The 16,840-nt window shown below is 41.8% G+C and overlaps 1 protein-coding gene across 1 annotated transcript in view; it reads right to left on the bottom strand.

Moving 5' to 3' along the window:
• The window catches only part of top3a (DNA topoisomerase III alpha), a 37,464-nt gene extending 20,750 nt beyond the window's left edge, over window positions 1-16,714 (bottom strand). Inside the window, exons 1-9 of the mRNA XM_048609718.1 lie at window positions 16,232-16,714; window positions 8,904-8,963; window positions 8,251-8,324; window positions 7,811-7,886; window positions 7,371-7,479; window positions 6,566-6,709; window positions 5,958-6,128; window positions 5,307-5,407; window positions 2,526-2,602 (exon numbers count right to left, since the gene is read on the bottom strand). Coding sequence (XP_048465675.1) covers window positions 2,526-2,602; window positions 5,307-5,407; window positions 5,958-6,128; window positions 6,566-6,709; window positions 7,371-7,479; window positions 7,811-7,886; window positions 8,251-8,324; window positions 8,904-8,963; window positions 16,232-16,369 — 950 coding nt within the window. The 5' untranslated portion in view covers window positions 16,370-16,714. The remainder of the gene's footprint in view (window positions 1-2,525; window positions 2,603-5,306; window positions 5,408-5,957; window positions 6,129-6,565; window positions 6,710-7,370; window positions 7,480-7,810; window positions 7,887-8,250; window positions 8,325-8,903; window positions 8,964-16,231) is intronic.
• Window positions 16,715-16,840: the final 126 nt, after the last annotated feature.

The following is a 16,840-nucleotide window of genomic DNA, read 5'->3' on the forward strand; positions in this document are numbered from 1 at the left end:
AGAGATAGTAGGAACTGCAGATGCTGGAGAATCCGAGACAACAAGGTGCAGGGCTGGATGAACACAGCAGGCCAAGCAGCATCATAGGAGCAGAGAGGCTGACGTTTCGGGCCTAGACCCTTCATCAGAAAAGATGGTAATAGGTGGGTACAGGTAGGCAGTGGTGGGGATTGGTCAGTGAAGTGGAAGGAGCAGATAGGTGGCAAAGAAGATGGACAGGTTGTGTCAGGTCAAGGAGGTGGGGATGACAGGGAGGGTTGGTCATGGGAGAAGGCCGGGGGTGGGGAGATTTTAAAACTAGTAAAGTCCACATTGAGACCATTGGCTCCCAAGGCTAAATATGAGGTGCTGCTCTTCCAGTTTCCAGGTGGTCTCATTGTGGCACTGGAGGAGGATACGTCATCCAAGGAGTGGGAAGGGGAGTTGAAGTGGCTCACGACTGGAAGGTTTTGTCATTTGTCGTGAACAGAGCGCAGGTGCTCCGCAAAACAGTCTCCGAGCCTCCGCTTGGTCTCACCAATGTAGAGGAGGCCACATCAGGAGCAGCGGATGCAGTAGACCACATTAGCAGAAGTGCAGGTGAACATGTGTCTGATGTGGAAGGTTTTTTAGTTCCTTGGATGGAGGTGAGGGGGGAGGTGTAGCACTTTCTGTGGTTGCAGGGAAAGGTATCGGAGTGGTGGGACTAGTGGGGAGTGTGGAGCAGACGAGGGAGTCACGGAGAGAGCGCGGCCTCTATGGAAGGCAGACAGGGGTGGGGATGGAAATATATCCTTGGTTGTGGGGTCAGATTGCAGGTGGCAGAAGTGGCAGAGAATGATACGTTGAATCCGGAGTTTAGAGGGGTGATACGCGAGGCCAAGGGGGATTCTGTTTTTGTTTTTGTTGCAGGGAGGGGACGCGACGGGATGTGACAGCAGAGGTGCAGGTAACACAAGAGATACGGTCGAGAGCATTTTGGACAGCTGAAGGGTAGTTGAGGGGGAGGGGTTGCGGTCCTTGAAATAAGAGGACATCTGGGATGTTCGCGAGTGGAACACCCCTTCTTGGGAGCAGATGTGCCGGAGGCAGAGGAATTGGGAGTGGGGGTCACGTGCTTGCAGGAAGGTGGGTGAGAGGAGTTGTAGTCTAGGTAGCTGTGAAAGTCAGTGAGCTTGAAATAGATATCGGTTTCGAGGTGGTTACCAGAGATGGAGACAGAGAGGTCCAGGAGGGAGAGAGAGGTATCAGAGATAGTCCAGGTGAACTTGAGGTTGGGGTGAAAGGTGTTAGTAAAGTTGATGAACTGTTCAAGCTCCTCGTGGGAGCAGAAGGCAGCGCCAATACAGTCATCGATGCAGTGGAGGAAGAGGCGGGGGATAGTGCCAGTTTAGCTGCGGAAGAGGGACTGTTCCACATGTCCTACGAAGAGGCAGGCATAGCTTGGGCCCATGCGGCCTCATCCCATGACCAACCCTCCCTCTTATCCCCACATCCTTGACCTGACACAACCTGTCCATCTTCTCTCCCACCTATCCGCTCCTCCCACCTCACTGACCAATCCCCACCACTGCTACCTGCACTCACTTATCACCATTCCACCTACCTTCCCCAGCCCACCCCTCATCTCTCTATTTATTTCAGAGCTCCCTTCCCCTCCCCCATTTCTGAAGAAGGGTCCCGACCCGAAACGTCAGCTTTCCTGCTCGTCTGATGCTGCCTGGCCTGCTGTGTTCCTCCAGCTCCACACTGTGTTATCTCTGACTCCAGCATCAGCAGTTCTTACTATTCTGCCATGATGTCTAAGGTGCCCACCTCAAGGCTAAGTATTGGGAGGCATTACAAAACAGAAGAAAATAAAGGAAAATCTCATCTGTTGTGACAGGAGGAATGTAATCAAGAAACTGATATAATGGAACTGCATCTCAAGGACAGAAATTGGACAACACAACCCAAGTCCGGATAATTGGGGTAGGTTCTTAAACACTTGGATAAACGAATTTCCAACTGAGCTCATTCTTTGGGGGAAGTAGACTGCAAAAACTGGTGCGGAGAAGAATCCCAGGTCAACGTATGAGGAAAGCCACCCTGTAAAAAGAGCTGGGGAATTGGTACTGAATTGGTTGGTTGTCGTCTCCAAATCTTGCCAAACATCCTACCATTTCCACTGAAGGTCCCTAGACAGTGATCAGAAGTCCGAGTTCATCTCACCCTTTGAGCACCAACACCAATACACTTGCCTACCCGAGATCAGCTTACTCACACAGAACAGGGATTGAAGCTGGAACTTTCAGTTTGTATGTCACTGCATAAAAAAATCCCTTGAGCTAAACTAGCAGTTTGCATTGTATTATAATGTTAAAAACACAGAACGTAAGCATGCAGCATGGACAAATTAGAAACAGAAACGAATACATTGGAAACTCACACTGCAGCATATTGCAACTACATTTCGATATAGGTCCACTTCGTGCTTTTATTTTATAAAGCTGAAAATCGAGGCAGCAATTTCTCTACAACAAAACTTATGCTACTTTCAAATACACACCACTGTGTCAAGGGATAAAGGTCTCCATTTGCTCTTTGGTTTAGTAAAGACATCAAGTACAGTCGCAACTGGATCCTGTGATCAGCAAACAAAAAACATCAAGAAATCATTCAAAAAAACAAACTAATGCTTTACAAAACTGAAGAGTTAATTATCAATTTTTGCATTTACTAGAATAACTTTTTACGCAAACAGCTAAGGGCCGAGAGTGAAATCCTATTATTTAAAAGGGTTCCACTTTCAGCCCTGCCATTCCTGGCTTCCCCAGAATAAGCTTCCAAAAGTGCCACAACCTCAGCCACACAAAATCGTTTCACTCAAAGTTTGGATTTATCCAGCCAGTTCCCAATTCCATTGATCCAGTTTTCCTTCATGCACCTATCCAAATTATTCAGAGTTTCTGCCTCAACCAGCCTATGAATCTTATGACTTCACAACTGCACACGAAGGTGCTTCTCTTCTTTTCTTTCAACGAGCTTATATGATAGCCTCTCATTTTAGGCCGTTCAACTCTTGGTAGCAACACATTTCTCCCTATACTGTCCCGTTCCTTCAGAATTTTAACCACTTCCATAGTCACCACATCATTCTCATAAAAAACATGTAATTCTGGCAGCATTTAAATAAATCTTCACTATACTATCTCTTTAGTCTCAAATCATTAAAATAGGCTGGCAGAGTGGAGCCTAATACTTCACAATGAAATCTGGTTAAAGTTGATATAAGCTTCTCAGGGGAGATAATGTCATGGTAATGTCACTGGATAGTAATCCAGAGGCCCATGCTAATGCTGTCAGGATATGGATTCCAATCCAACCAATAAATCTGGGATTATAAAACTAATCTCAGTGTGTAACCACGACTGTTGCTGTTAAAAAAAAACCCCATCCGGTTCACTTATGCCCTTCAAGAATGAAAATCTACTAACTTTATCTAGTCTGGCTTACATGCGACACTTGACCTGGGTTTGGCTCTTATCTTTCCCCTGAAGTGGCCTAACAAATCATCCAGTTTAAGTGTAATTCAGGTTGGGCAGCAAGTGCAAGCTTTGCAGCAATGCCAACATCTCCTAAAAGAAAAAAAGATCTCTTGTATTTACACTCAAACCTTATGTGTCCAAGTGTGGCTGACCAATACACTTAAACAGTGGTGGCACTGAAATATTTGTTGTGCATCCATGTTTGTTGCCTGTCATTCACAAACCTCAATTCAGCTTATCACTTTGTTCACTGCGAGAAAATCCACAAGAACAAGCTGAGTAGCAGTCAACCACATTTGGCTCAATTAACTTATTGGTTTATTAAACATCTTTGAAGATTTAAATTTCAGATCCACAGAAGTACTGAGATTTTATGCAAGGGAACATGGCTTGAAACTGGAGCTGATACAAAAGACTAATAAACTTTGTTACTGGCCTCTGAAGAGGAGAGGCAAGGTGAATAAAATATATCAAAAATTCTAAGCAGCTTGAAAATCAGAATTTATTTAGTTAAATTGTGTCTATAAAACATAAAAATATCCACACTCAATAATTCTTGCCTGTATCAAAAAGGTCCTGCTCCTTGGACTAAAGCAGAAAATCTAGATTTATAGTTACGCACGAGTGGAATTGCAGGTGAATGCTGCATTGTGGAGATGCCAAAGTGCGCCCTCTGCAGTTGTGATGGCAGCAAAAGTAGTCTATTGTAAAATCTAGAATTACATTTGTTTCCAGTCTGACGGAAAGTCATCAAACTGAAAATATGAACTCTTATTCTCCCTCCACAGATGTCTCCTGTACTGCTGTGTTTCCAGCATTTTATATACTAATTTCCGTATTTTTTCTTCCACAGATGCATCAATCCCCAGCTGTCCATAGTATTCTGTGAACCTATTCTATTCAGGTTGAATTATAGACAATAGTATTCTTAAGATCATAATCTAACTTCTCATAATCATGCACATTGAAATCCATTTAACACTGTTTAGACAGTTCTTCCTTATCATTAATACCCCTTTGCAAGTTCCTTTGTTCTTCTAAAGAATTAATGGTACCTATGCCTTTGGACCCATTTGTTTTTGTGGGATGTGGGCATTACTTTGCTGCGGGTCTGGAGTTACATGCAGGCCACACCAGATAAAGACAGCAGATTTACTTCCCTAAGTGACAATAATGAACTAGATGGAGTTTTACAACAATTGACAGTGTTACATGGCCACCATCAGGCAGCTTTTAATTCCAAATAAAAACGGAAAGCAGTGCGAATGCTGTAAATCAGAAACAAAAATGGAGGTTGCTGGAAAAGCTAAGCAAGTCTAGCAGCATCTGTAAAGAGAAATCAAAGTTAATGATCTGGGGAAGGGTCACTGGACCCAAAATGTTAACTCTGAATTCCCTTCACAGATGCTGCCAGACCTGCTGATCTTTCCAGCAACTTCTGTTTTTGTTTCAGCTTGTAATTCCAGACTTCTTAAAAATTGAATTCAAATTTCACCTTCTGTTGTGGCAGGAATCAAACCTCTGTCCCCAGAAATGCAGCCTTAGGGTACTGGATTACTAGTGGAGTAACATTACCATGGATACCACCACCTTCCCTTGTATCCAAATTGTGAATCAACAAATTGAACTAAAAGTAGTTCCAGAACAGTAATGCGTGGGACACCACAACCCACTTCAAACTACAGTGAATTATAACCCTCAACTTTCCACTAAATATTTCCTCTAGTTTGCTATCCTCCTTCTACTTCTACTTCTAAATATTCTGGGGTTTAGGTTAATCAGAATGGAATATATGCTCACCTCCATGCAGATCTGGTAAAGTACAAGGCATGCTGTGTGGTTGAAGAGACGATGTCTTTTCCAGTTAAATTCTACATTGCCATCTTCCGTTTCATGGGTGACTGAGACATAAAAACTGTTGCTAATATTTGGCACACTTGATATAAAAAACAAAGTTCACAAAACTAACCTGGACTGTGATCGCCAGCCCATTAGCAATACAGAAAAATAAGGGAACTCTGTAAAAATGAACCTGTCACCAAAGATGTTTACCCAGTAAACTCACCCTTTCAAAATTTGGATACTGTAATTTGGGCATTGCTTTTCATTGCTTAACATTTTGCAGAAGCTTACATTTAAATTATTGAAATATCTGACTGTCAATTAATTTATAGCACTAACACTCAATAGTAACCTTAAATCAGAATCACGTGCACTGTACTGATAGGAATTTGCAATATTGAGTCTTCCTTAAAGCCAGAGACTTATCCTAAGGTCCACATGTTTCATCATCAAACTATCACTTTTTACTGCGAACATGAATGGATTCATCAACTACGTAAGCAGACAGGAGTCAAGTCCCAAAGCTTGACACCATTGTCACTCGATAACTACCGAGATGCTGAAATGCACTTCCACTAAGGTTCAGAAACATCAACAGCTACAGCATACCTTTGATTTTATAGAATGTTTCTTGAACAAAAGCCTGGATTGCTTTGAAACGTTCAACCACGAAACCCAGAGTGGGAAACTGACAGCTTCCATAGCTGATCAGTTGATTTGATAGCACATTCGGGAATATTTTCTGTAGTCGTAAGGTCTGGAACCGGGTGAATGAGGCACCTATACCAACAAAATTACACAAAACAATTCCGGTAGCACTCAAAAGCAATTTCAAATGCATCACTGTCATCTTGGCTCAACTTGTAGCATCCATGATTGAACACTGGTTCAAACCTCATGCCATAGGCCGATGCACAATCTATGCTGATAACTCAGTATAACAGAGTGCACTGCATTGTTAAGCAACTCTGTACCTGTAAAAGGGGACAAGAGATTCTCCAGATCACAATTCAATATGTAATATTTAACACCACACCAAAAGAAATTAAGTTTCCACATACAAGCTGCTGATGTAGTTAAGAAGAAAGTTTTTGAAGATTGGCGAACAGGGGGCAAAGGAGAGGGTTGTTATTGTGAGGTGCAGTTTACAAGTTATTTTCACAAGGGAACAAAAAAAAACAAAACAAAATTGACTTCTAGGCCTTTGGGTCCCTCACCTATTCTCAGGTCCAACTCTTGCCTCACATCGACAGCATCACTAATTTTCTGATCAGGTTCTACCAGATTCTCACAGGCTTGTCTGATAGCGTGGGGTGTAATCTCAGAAAATCGAGCTCGCAGCACTTGTAGATTCGGCTTCACTGCCAAGGAAAAGACAAGAGATCGTGAGCAACATGCAGCAAAGTTTTCCAGCAAGACAACAAGCATTTTTAAAAGAAAAACAACACAGTCTAGAAATTACAATATCATAGCTTCATGCACTCTTTGCTAGACGTCAGCCTACCAGCACTTCCCTGCAGAAATCAGCAATTGATTTCTCATTACCTCAGGGACATTTTAACACTAACTGCTGTGCCATCCTAGCTAACATCGATTTGCTAACATTCTGATCTGTAGCCCTCAGGGCTGCACCAAGTAATGCTGCACCCACTAAGACTTCAGCAGACAAATCGCTTCATCAGTCATTTTCCAAATAAATGCAGAGAGATCTGGCATAGATCAGCCGTTACCACAACATTATACCACACAATCCCATTGTCAGGAGCTTCTAGGCTCAAACACTGCCAATATGTCTTCATTCTTCATTGTGTTAGTTAGTTTAGGGTAGAGCTGGCAGAGATCAGAATGTTATCTGGTTCGAAACACTACCTCGTTTATAGAGAGTGTAAGATCCTGAGCTAAGGAGTAAAACTTCTTTACACCCACCGCCCAAAAATCAATACATATTCTATAAAATCTTTCAGTGGTAATTGAAAGGCACAATTCATGCTTCTAATGCTGTGTATACCGATGTACACATACCTGTTTTACACACATTAATAATTTCAAATCCAATGTTTTCCCCTTCGCGATCACAGTCAGTCCAAAGGATCAAGGCCTGACATTTCCTCACCTCTCGTTCCAGAGTTCTCTATTAAGAAACAGAAGCCAAAAATCAACTACAATGTGATTAATTCTTGACAAAACAGCATCTTTTCATGTAAAGATTCAATATTTGAAATCTTTATATTTTTATTCACATATATGATCATAAAGGTGATAATACAGCTTGAATAAAGCACTTTTTTTCTTTCAAACATCTCTCATGAAACACTACTATACCAAATGCAGCATATTAGATACAATGCAAAACTCTCTCTCCATTATCCCAACAAATACTCCAAACCCACGTATAGCATAGTTTAAATACAGAGAAAACATGAGTGCAGTGTGTGATCCTGAGCTTTCCTATAACATTGTACCTTAATGTCCACATAGTTTTCTGGGCAGTACTTCTCCACCTCAGCGTCAAAGAGAGTCACAGGGTTACAGCTGCGCCTACAGATATTGAAAACAAAAGCTTCAGTGAGCAAAATCCACCCAAACAGATTCTTGATATCTTCCTGAATTATGGAAAATTGTTATTTGTTTAAAACAAGGGTAGAAAGCTTCTTATGTTCTTCTGAAACTGAGTGATCAAAATAAAATTCCAATTATATTTTCTCCTTTATAGATTGTTTCAAACTAGATCAGTTTAGGTTGGCATATAGTTTACAACTCTCACAATGTTCATCTGATCAGTGGGTTATGAAAACAGGCTAAACATTTACCAATGCTGTGTTAACTCTCTCTCTCTCGCTGCTGAGTGAGATTGGAAATTAAATGAGTTTCAGCAGGACTTCATATTTGAATAAAAACTTACCACTTCTGAAAAGGTGATTTGAACTCCAACTCAAGGAGGTGACCCGAGACAGAGGTCATCACTATACCAACATTCTGCATTTACGGTGGTAAGAGAGGGAAAGAGGAAAACTCAAGTAAGCTCAAGTAAACTTTACATTACATACATTTTCGTGTTTTCATTTTAGTTTTTACTGACCCATACTCTTACACAGAGACAATGAAAGAAAATATTTTTTTCATTTACTTGCTTACAAAAGACAATGAAATTATCATCATGACTTTAATATTGATTTTAAACTCTTGTAGGAAACATTCATAAACGTAAAGATGGTCACAAGTTTGAGCCTTCACCAACTGGCTTTCAGGAGTATAATAGTACAACCTGTAAAACACTCACTACATGTGGCACATTCATAGTGGCCACCAAACTATAGCATCAGCAGCAGCTTGGAAAGGGAGTGGTACAAATAGTTGAAGTAATTCACCACATACAAATCCTGTCAAGTCACCCTTGTAACCCCTCCTAGTGTCTGGTCAGACCAACTCTGAGGCACTTCAGCGGTCAGTCAAACCCTACCTCTCACAACACATATCACAGTGAGAAAAGGGATGAGACATAAGGAAATTCAGTTAAAGTTCTTTTAAGAAAGTTTTATGAATCTGAAGACATACCTTACCGTTCAGATGATACTCATATTCATAGATCTTGTTGAATTTTGAAAGTCCTTCTCTCTAGTTGAAGTATAAACAATAGGATTATGCAAAACAGTATTGGGAAATTTACTGAAATTGAACTAAATTAAACTGTATCAAAGTATCAAAGCACAGTGCTGGACTTCCCAACACATGCTGAGGCATCTCCTGGGCCACTACAGATGAGAAATGCCCATGCTATACCTTACTGCTCTATGATAAATGTTTTATGATAGAGTTTGGTAAGGTTGCCCAACAATTTGTACAAGTGAATGACCAATGGAATGTTATCTCTGTTGTGTGAGACCACTCAGTCAAAGCTATAACATGTGATAAAGGTCCTGCTACATCATTTCAATCAACCACAAAAGCTGATCACCCAACTATGCAAAATCTTCAAGATAATGTATTTAGATATCAAACTCCTATGTCAGTAGCACTTGAACCATTTCGACTGACTTAAAATACACGCAGCTAAACCAGTCAAGTGAACAGAGCACTGTAAATAGAGGGAATAAATCAACTGACCATTCACGCAGTGTCTGTGACTTCAACAACTGCTGGAGAAACTGATCCTCCAGGGGCAGCAAAAATATAACAGCTTCAGCTTAAAGGGAAAAACATATATGTAATGGGAGTTACTGAAGAGGAGGCCAAAGCAAAGTTTTTCTAATTCAAGTCTTTAGAACTTGCTTCCATCACCTTTTGATGAAGAGAAGTCCTTGAATATTTTTAAGGCAGTTAGTTAAGCAAGGGGGTGAAAGGTTATAAAGGATAGATTAGATAACACAGTGTGGAGCTGGAGGAACACAGCAGGCCAGGCAGCATCATAGGAGTAGGAAAGGGACTGAAGAAGGGTCCCAAACCAAAACGTCAACTTTCCTACTCCTCTGATGCTGCCTGGCCTGCTGTGTTCCTCCAGATTCACACCATGTTATCTCCGACTCCAGTAGCGGCAGTTCAGGAACAGAGTGGCCTATTCATAATCTCATATGTATAAAAGTTCATTACAACATCATGTTTTTGTACTATATTCTCTATTCACAAAGCTCAGGATCATGTATGCATGTTTAACCATGTTCTCAATCTTCCCTGCCACTTTCAACTTTTAGTGCACATAGACTCCCAGGTCATTTTACTTTGTGCCCCTTCATATTTGCACTCTTTTTTATTTCACTTCTCTATACTCACCTATAAAAATGTACCACTTCTCTCTTCTGTGCACTAAATTTCATCTGCCACATCCAACCATTCCACTATTCAATGTCCTCTTGAAGTTTTAAGACTAATCTGGTTTCTATTCACAATATTTCCAAGGTCTGTATCATCTAAAAATTTTGAAACAGTATCTGATATGACAAAGTCTAAGTCACTAATACATATTAGTAGCTCTTGTACAAACCTGTGGAGGAACTCTATTATACACTTTCCTCCTGCCTGAAAGCTACTGTGCAATGCTATTCTGTTTTCTGTCACCCAGCCAAATGTCTTCCATGGTGTCACTCAATGGGCTTTAACCTGCTGTCAAGCCAATTAAGGAGTATTTAATCATATGCCTTTTGGAAGGTCATGTATACCAGATGAACTGCATTATCTTCATCTACAACAAAAACAGAAATTGCTGGAAAAAAATAGTGGAGGTCTGGCTACATCTGTACTGAGAAAGCAGGGTTAATGTTTTGAGTCCAGTGACACCTCAGTGGTGGGATGCCACCACCAAGCACATATTCTCCTCTCCTCCCTGGTCAGCCTCCCACAGGGACCGTTCCCTCCACTCCTCCAACATTTCCCCATACCCCCACTGCACATTCCCATGCAATCACAGAAGGTGTAACACCTGCCCGTTTACTTCCTCCCCCTTCACTATCCATGGCACCAGACGCACTTCACTCAATCTAGACCAATGCATTCACTGCTCACAATGTGGTTTCCTCTACACTGGGGAGACAAAGTGCAGACCAGGCGATTGCTTTGTAGAACACCTATGTTCTGTCTGCAAAAATGACCCTGGGCTTCCAGTTGCCTGCCATTTCAACATACCAGCGTGTTCCCTGGCCGACACCTGTATCAGGGTTGCTGCAGGGCTCCAGTGAAACTCAACAAAAGCTGGAAGAACAACACCTCATTTTCCGCTTGGAAACTCTGCAGCCTCCTGGACTCAATATTGAGTTCAATAATTTTACGGCCCGAGCACCTTCTCCCATGTCTTTACTCCAACCCCCGTACACCAGGCCTTATCATCACATTGACTGCTATCACAAACAGTCCACTGTCAGCTTCTAATAGTTCCCTTTAGCAGCTATTCCCATTCTCTCAGACAGACCTTTAACAATTCTTTCATCTGCCCAACTGTTCCTCTCCGGACTCCATCTCCACCTATCGTTTGCTCCTTTCCCCTTACCCCCACCCCTTCTTCAGCATATATATCAATTTTTTCCTAGCGACAATCAGTTCTGAAGAAGAGTCACTGGATTCGAAAAGTTAACTCTGCTTTGTCCACAGATGCTGCTGAGTTTTGCCAGCAATTTCTGTTTGTTTCAAATTTCCATCATCTGCAGTTCTTTGGTTTTTTTTGTTTAGTGTTTACTCTCATCTAACCTCTTCATATCCTTATAAAGCTCAGTCAAATCAATTAAACACAATTTGCCCTTAACAAACCAAAACTACTTTTCCTAATTAACCCAAACTTGCTAAAGTGACTTTTAATGCTGTCACAGATTACCTTTTCTAAAGGCAACCCGTCCATTCAGGCTAAATAAATTGCTGAATTTATCCTTGTACCTTTCCTGAACAAGAGTGTATCATAATCCCAGGTGATGGTAACAGTGAACAAGTCAGATTCTAGAACAAAACCTGGCCTGACATACCAGAAATTTTATTTTTTCTTTTGTTTACGATGAAGATCAGTCACTGAGCGTATTCACGTGAGGCTACCATTGTACTATTAACAAAATGACATAAAAGTAAGTAAAAGCATGAACTATACATGAGACAACAACTATGAGAACAATTACAAAATCAAAAACAAAGGTTGTCTCTTTGACTTCAGCAATACATTTACAGGAATTAGTGAAGACTAACCCCTATTTCCATGTTAAAGCTTCTTGCTCAACTGGTATAACTGAAATCAGTTTCCTACTGACAAATCTCTAGCATCGACTGAAAGCACATTTTCTTTGGTTAACGACTCTCCCCGAAATCATAAAATGAACTGCTAACTTAACTCACTCATTCCTTACAAAGATTCCCTAAACTTGTATCTTCAACGTCCTAGTTGGATGACTTCCTCTGACATAACCTTCTGAAATTCAGAACTATTTCACAGCTCTGATTGCTTGGAGACTGCTAATAACAGCATTTCTACTCGTCCACACCCTCAACAACTTCTCTTTTAACTCCTCTCATTTTCTTCGGGTCAGAGGAGTGGCCACAGGTACCCGCATGGGCCCCACTTATGCCGATGATATCATCGGTGCTGCTTCCCTTGCTTGTGCAGAATTGGAAAAGTTCATCGATTTCGCTTCCAATTTCCACCTTGCCCTCACTTTCACCTGGTCTATCTCTGACTCCTCCCTTCCTCGACATCTCCATTTCCATTTCCATTTCTGGGGATAGACTGGCCACTAACATCCACTATAAATCTACTGACTCCTACAGCTACCTGGACAATACATCCTCACACCCTGCTTCCTGTAAAGACTCCATCCTGTTCTCTCAGTTCTTCCACCTCCATTGCATATGTTCAGATGAGGCAAACTTTGATAAGGGAGCCTCCAAAATGTCCACCTTCTTCCTCAACCGTTGTTGACAGGGCACTCAACCAGGTCGGACCCATCTCCCGCACTTCCACCCTCACCCCTTCTCTTCCCTCTTGCAACAGCAATAGGGCTCCCCTTGTCCTTATCTACTATCCCATCAGCATCCACATCCAGTAGATCATCAGATGCCATTTCTGCCACCTCCAGAGATATGCCACCACCAGGCACATATTTCCCTCCCCTCCCTTGTCCACTTTCCGCAGGGACCATTCCCTCCGGGACACCCTGGTCCACTCTTTCTTCATCCCCAACACACCCCCACAGCCCCATGGCACCTTCCCCTGCCCATTTATCTCCTCCCTCCCCACTATCCAAGGGCCCAAACATACCTTCCGGGTGAAGCAACACTTCACCCGCACTTCCCAGAATCTAGTCTACTGTATTCGCTACTCACAATGTGGTCTCCTCTATATTGAGGAAATGAAGTGAAGACTGGGTGATTGCTTCACAGAATATCTACGTTCTGCTTGCAAAAAAGACCCTGAGCTACCTGTTGCCTGCCACTTTAATGCACCACCCTGTTCCCTGGCCAACATCTCTGCCTCTGGCTTGCTGCAGTGTTCCAGCGAAGCTCAACACAAGCCGGAAGAACAACAACTCATTTTCCGCTTGGGAACCCTGCAGCCCTCCAAACTCAATATCGAGTTCAATAATTTTAGGGCCTTAACTCTCCCATGTCCTAGCCCCCTACCCCACACACCAGACCTTGTTATCACATAGCCTGCCATTACCACACTACCCATTGTTAGTCACTAACAGTCCCCATTCACAACTATTCACCCTTCTAGCCAGATTGTTATCATCTCCTTTGTCTACCCAACTGCTCTTCTCTCTCTTTGGGCTCTATCCTATCATTTACTCCATAACCCATTCCCCTCCCTATTTGCTGCATATAAATCAACATTTTCCCAGCTACCATCAGGTCTGAGGAAGGGTCGCAGGACCCAAAAGATTAACTCTGATTTTTTTCTTCACAGATGCTGCCAGACCTGCTGAGCTTCCAGTAATTTCTATTTTTGTTCCAGCATTTCGACTATTATGGATCTCTTCTTCCAGTATGAACCTGCTTCAGACCCACTCAGTCTCTCTGGGTCGTAAACCTCAAATCCTCAAACATCCCAGCAATTGTCTCCCAGGCGATTTGCTGATCATTTAGCTGAAATCACATGACTTCTTGTAAATGCTTTTTGAACTCATGCTCAAGATCTAAGCTTGTTAAAAAAAGTCTGATCTTCACAGAACTAAAAATAAAATCTATTCTTCCTCCACCTTAGAACCTAAGTTCTCAAATACTATTAATATATTATATGAAGTTTTGTAACTGGTGTAACATGCGAAATTCTCCAGTCATCTGGTCCCAACCTCCAGGGAAAATCAGAAGATCAGTACATCCACAACTGCCTCCCACACTTCCCTCCTTATGGTCATACATAACCCATAAAATTCTGGTGACGTATAAACTTTATGTACAATCAGCCTTTCTAATACCTCGTCATCAATATTCCCAATACTCTCAATTACGTTCTTTTTCACTGAAACTTCAGCAGCATCTTATTCTCTGGTAAAGATGGATGCAAAGTACTTATTTACAGCAACCTTTGTTTTAACTAATACCTAATGAACCTCCTCTCTCGATAAACCAGCTAAAATTATCTACGTCAAATACTGCAAAGTTTACTCTACTATTCTAATTATTACAGATTTTTAAAATTTATTTACTTCGATGTAATTATACTTGTTCAATTGAATGGCCACATACACAAAATATCAACAGTTGATTCAATTGAGTCAATTTCTGCTCAAATATCGCAATCTACCGGAATGTCTGAGTTGATTTGTGGGTGCAAGTGAGCAGCCTCTTTGCCAGTAAGTTTTGTTTAAGGCAAAGGTGCATTATTATTTGAGTAATTTATGCTGTAAATAAAGTATAACAGTGATGTGCATACTCCCTGTAATACATTTCTATTACTTAGTATGTGCTTTTACATCGATTCTGTGGACCTGTTGATTATCCAGAATATTTGATCAACTGGCACACTCCTGATCACATAGGTGTTGGTAAATAAAAAGTTTACGCTAGTACCTTGGCCATGCTCTCTGCCTCTATGCGGCAATCCCTTTCCTTACATTACAACAGGGACTACTCCACTTCACTGGCTGTAAAGACTGATGACCAAGAAAAGTGCTAAATAAATGCAGGTCTTTCATTCAATTTTACTTTCTATGCTCGAACTATCCCCAAACTTTCCCTCACCACTATTTTAGTATTTATATGCCGAGAGATCACTCTTGGATTCATTTATATGTTGCTACTCGCCTCCTCACTCGTTGCCTTTCTCATTGTAGAATGTTCAGATGTGAAATGATATTCCCAATCAGGTTCTTATTTTTATTATCAACTTAGCATCTGTCTTTACACACTTTTCCTGCTTCAACTTATTCTATATCAGCTACATCACCAGGGAGTTCTGGCTTTGGTTTCCCTATTGATCCTTCTCACAAGGATATACTTTAAGGTTTTGGAGTAGATTTGTAGCTTGGGTGTTGAGGTTGGTTGGCTCGCTGAGCTGGTTTGTTGTTTCACAGACGTTTCGTTACCATGCTGGTAACATGCTTGGTGCAGCACTGAGGAAGTTACCCAGCATGGTAACGAAACGTCTGCAAAACAACAAACCAGCTCGGCGGCTGCACTGAGGATGTTTGTGTAAGGATAAATATTGGCCAGGTCACCAGGATTAATTTAATTTACTTACTGCCCTTCAGAATAGTGCCATAGAATTTTTTATAAATACATCTACCGGTGTAAGCAGGTGGAGCTTCAGTTTAATATCTCATACAAAAGACAACATGAAACTCCCAACAGTGCAGATTCCTTCGGCATTGTCAGCCTTGATTTTTCTGTTTGACAAATGAGACTCACACCCAGAACCTTGAGACTCAGAGACAAGAATGCCACCAAATTAGTCAGAGTTGACAATTTGGCTAGCATGGGAAGAATGAATGGCACATGAGAGTAGATGAGGTGATAGAATTGCCGAAATGTAGCAAAATGGCAGGGGCAATTATGTATTACTAATTATTCAGAAGTTATTCTTAGTGGTAAAGTGAAGAGTCACAATATTTCAAAGAAAAGGTTTTTGAAAAGCTGGCAATTGAATTAAAAGTACAAATCAGGATTGTTTCTAGACAAAGTTGGTACCTTCAACTTCGTAACGGGCCAGAATTGATAGTTTGGAATAAAACAAAAACTTGACGGAGAAACTAGGAGTCTGAAGAAGATTCACTGAACTCGAAACGTTAACTGTTTCTGACCCCACGGACACTGCCAGACCTGCTGAGTTTCTCCAGCAATTCCTGTTTTTGTTTCAGGTCTCCAGCATCCACATTTCTTTGACTTATATTGATAGGTAGGAAGCCTTTTCCTCGACAACAGGTGTTACATCTTATATCCGACGGATTTCACTCAAAATTAGCGTTTTTCCCTCTCACCCTTCGGAAGCGGCCGCCCGACATGATCTCCGCGATGCTTTTGGCCGCGTCATTTTTCTCAGCTACACATAAGATTTGGCGGGCCTGCAGCAGCCGTCCTACCGCGCTGCTCATCGTCCTGCTGAACACCGATTTCATACCGAGCTGGAGTCAGGCCGAGTCGCTGGCATGTATCCCATCACTATGGCGCCCTCCTGCACCAAGTTAGCGCCATTCCCGATACCAAACAGGCGCATGCGTACCGGCACGGGGCAGCCCGGACACCCGCTCGCGCAGACGTTAACGGTTCAATTGTACAGCTGGATGAACAGAGCAGGTCAAGCATGTGTTCATCCAGCTCTACACCTTGTTATCTCAGATTCTCCAGCATCTGCCGTTCCTACTATCTCAGATTTACTACATCCGTGGGGCTTTGGTCTTTCATTCCAGTTCATTTTATGTCGTTTATCACTGATTGTTCCTTTTACTTCAACATGATGTTTGTGTTTTTCATAACTATTTGGGATTAAAAAGAACTGCGGATACTTGAAATCTGAAACAAAAATAGATATTTACTGGAGAATCGCAGCAGTTCTGGCAGCATCCGTGGAGACGCTGTTCGAGTCCAGT

Source organism: Rhincodon typus, chromosome 21 (genome assembly GCF_021869965.1).
Source record: "Rhincodon typus isolate 14 chromosome 21, sRhiTyp1.1, whole genome shotgun sequence".
In the NCBI taxonomy this organism is placed as follows: Eukaryota; Metazoa; Chordata; class Chondrichthyes; order Orectolobiformes; family Rhincodontidae; genus Rhincodon; species Rhincodon typus.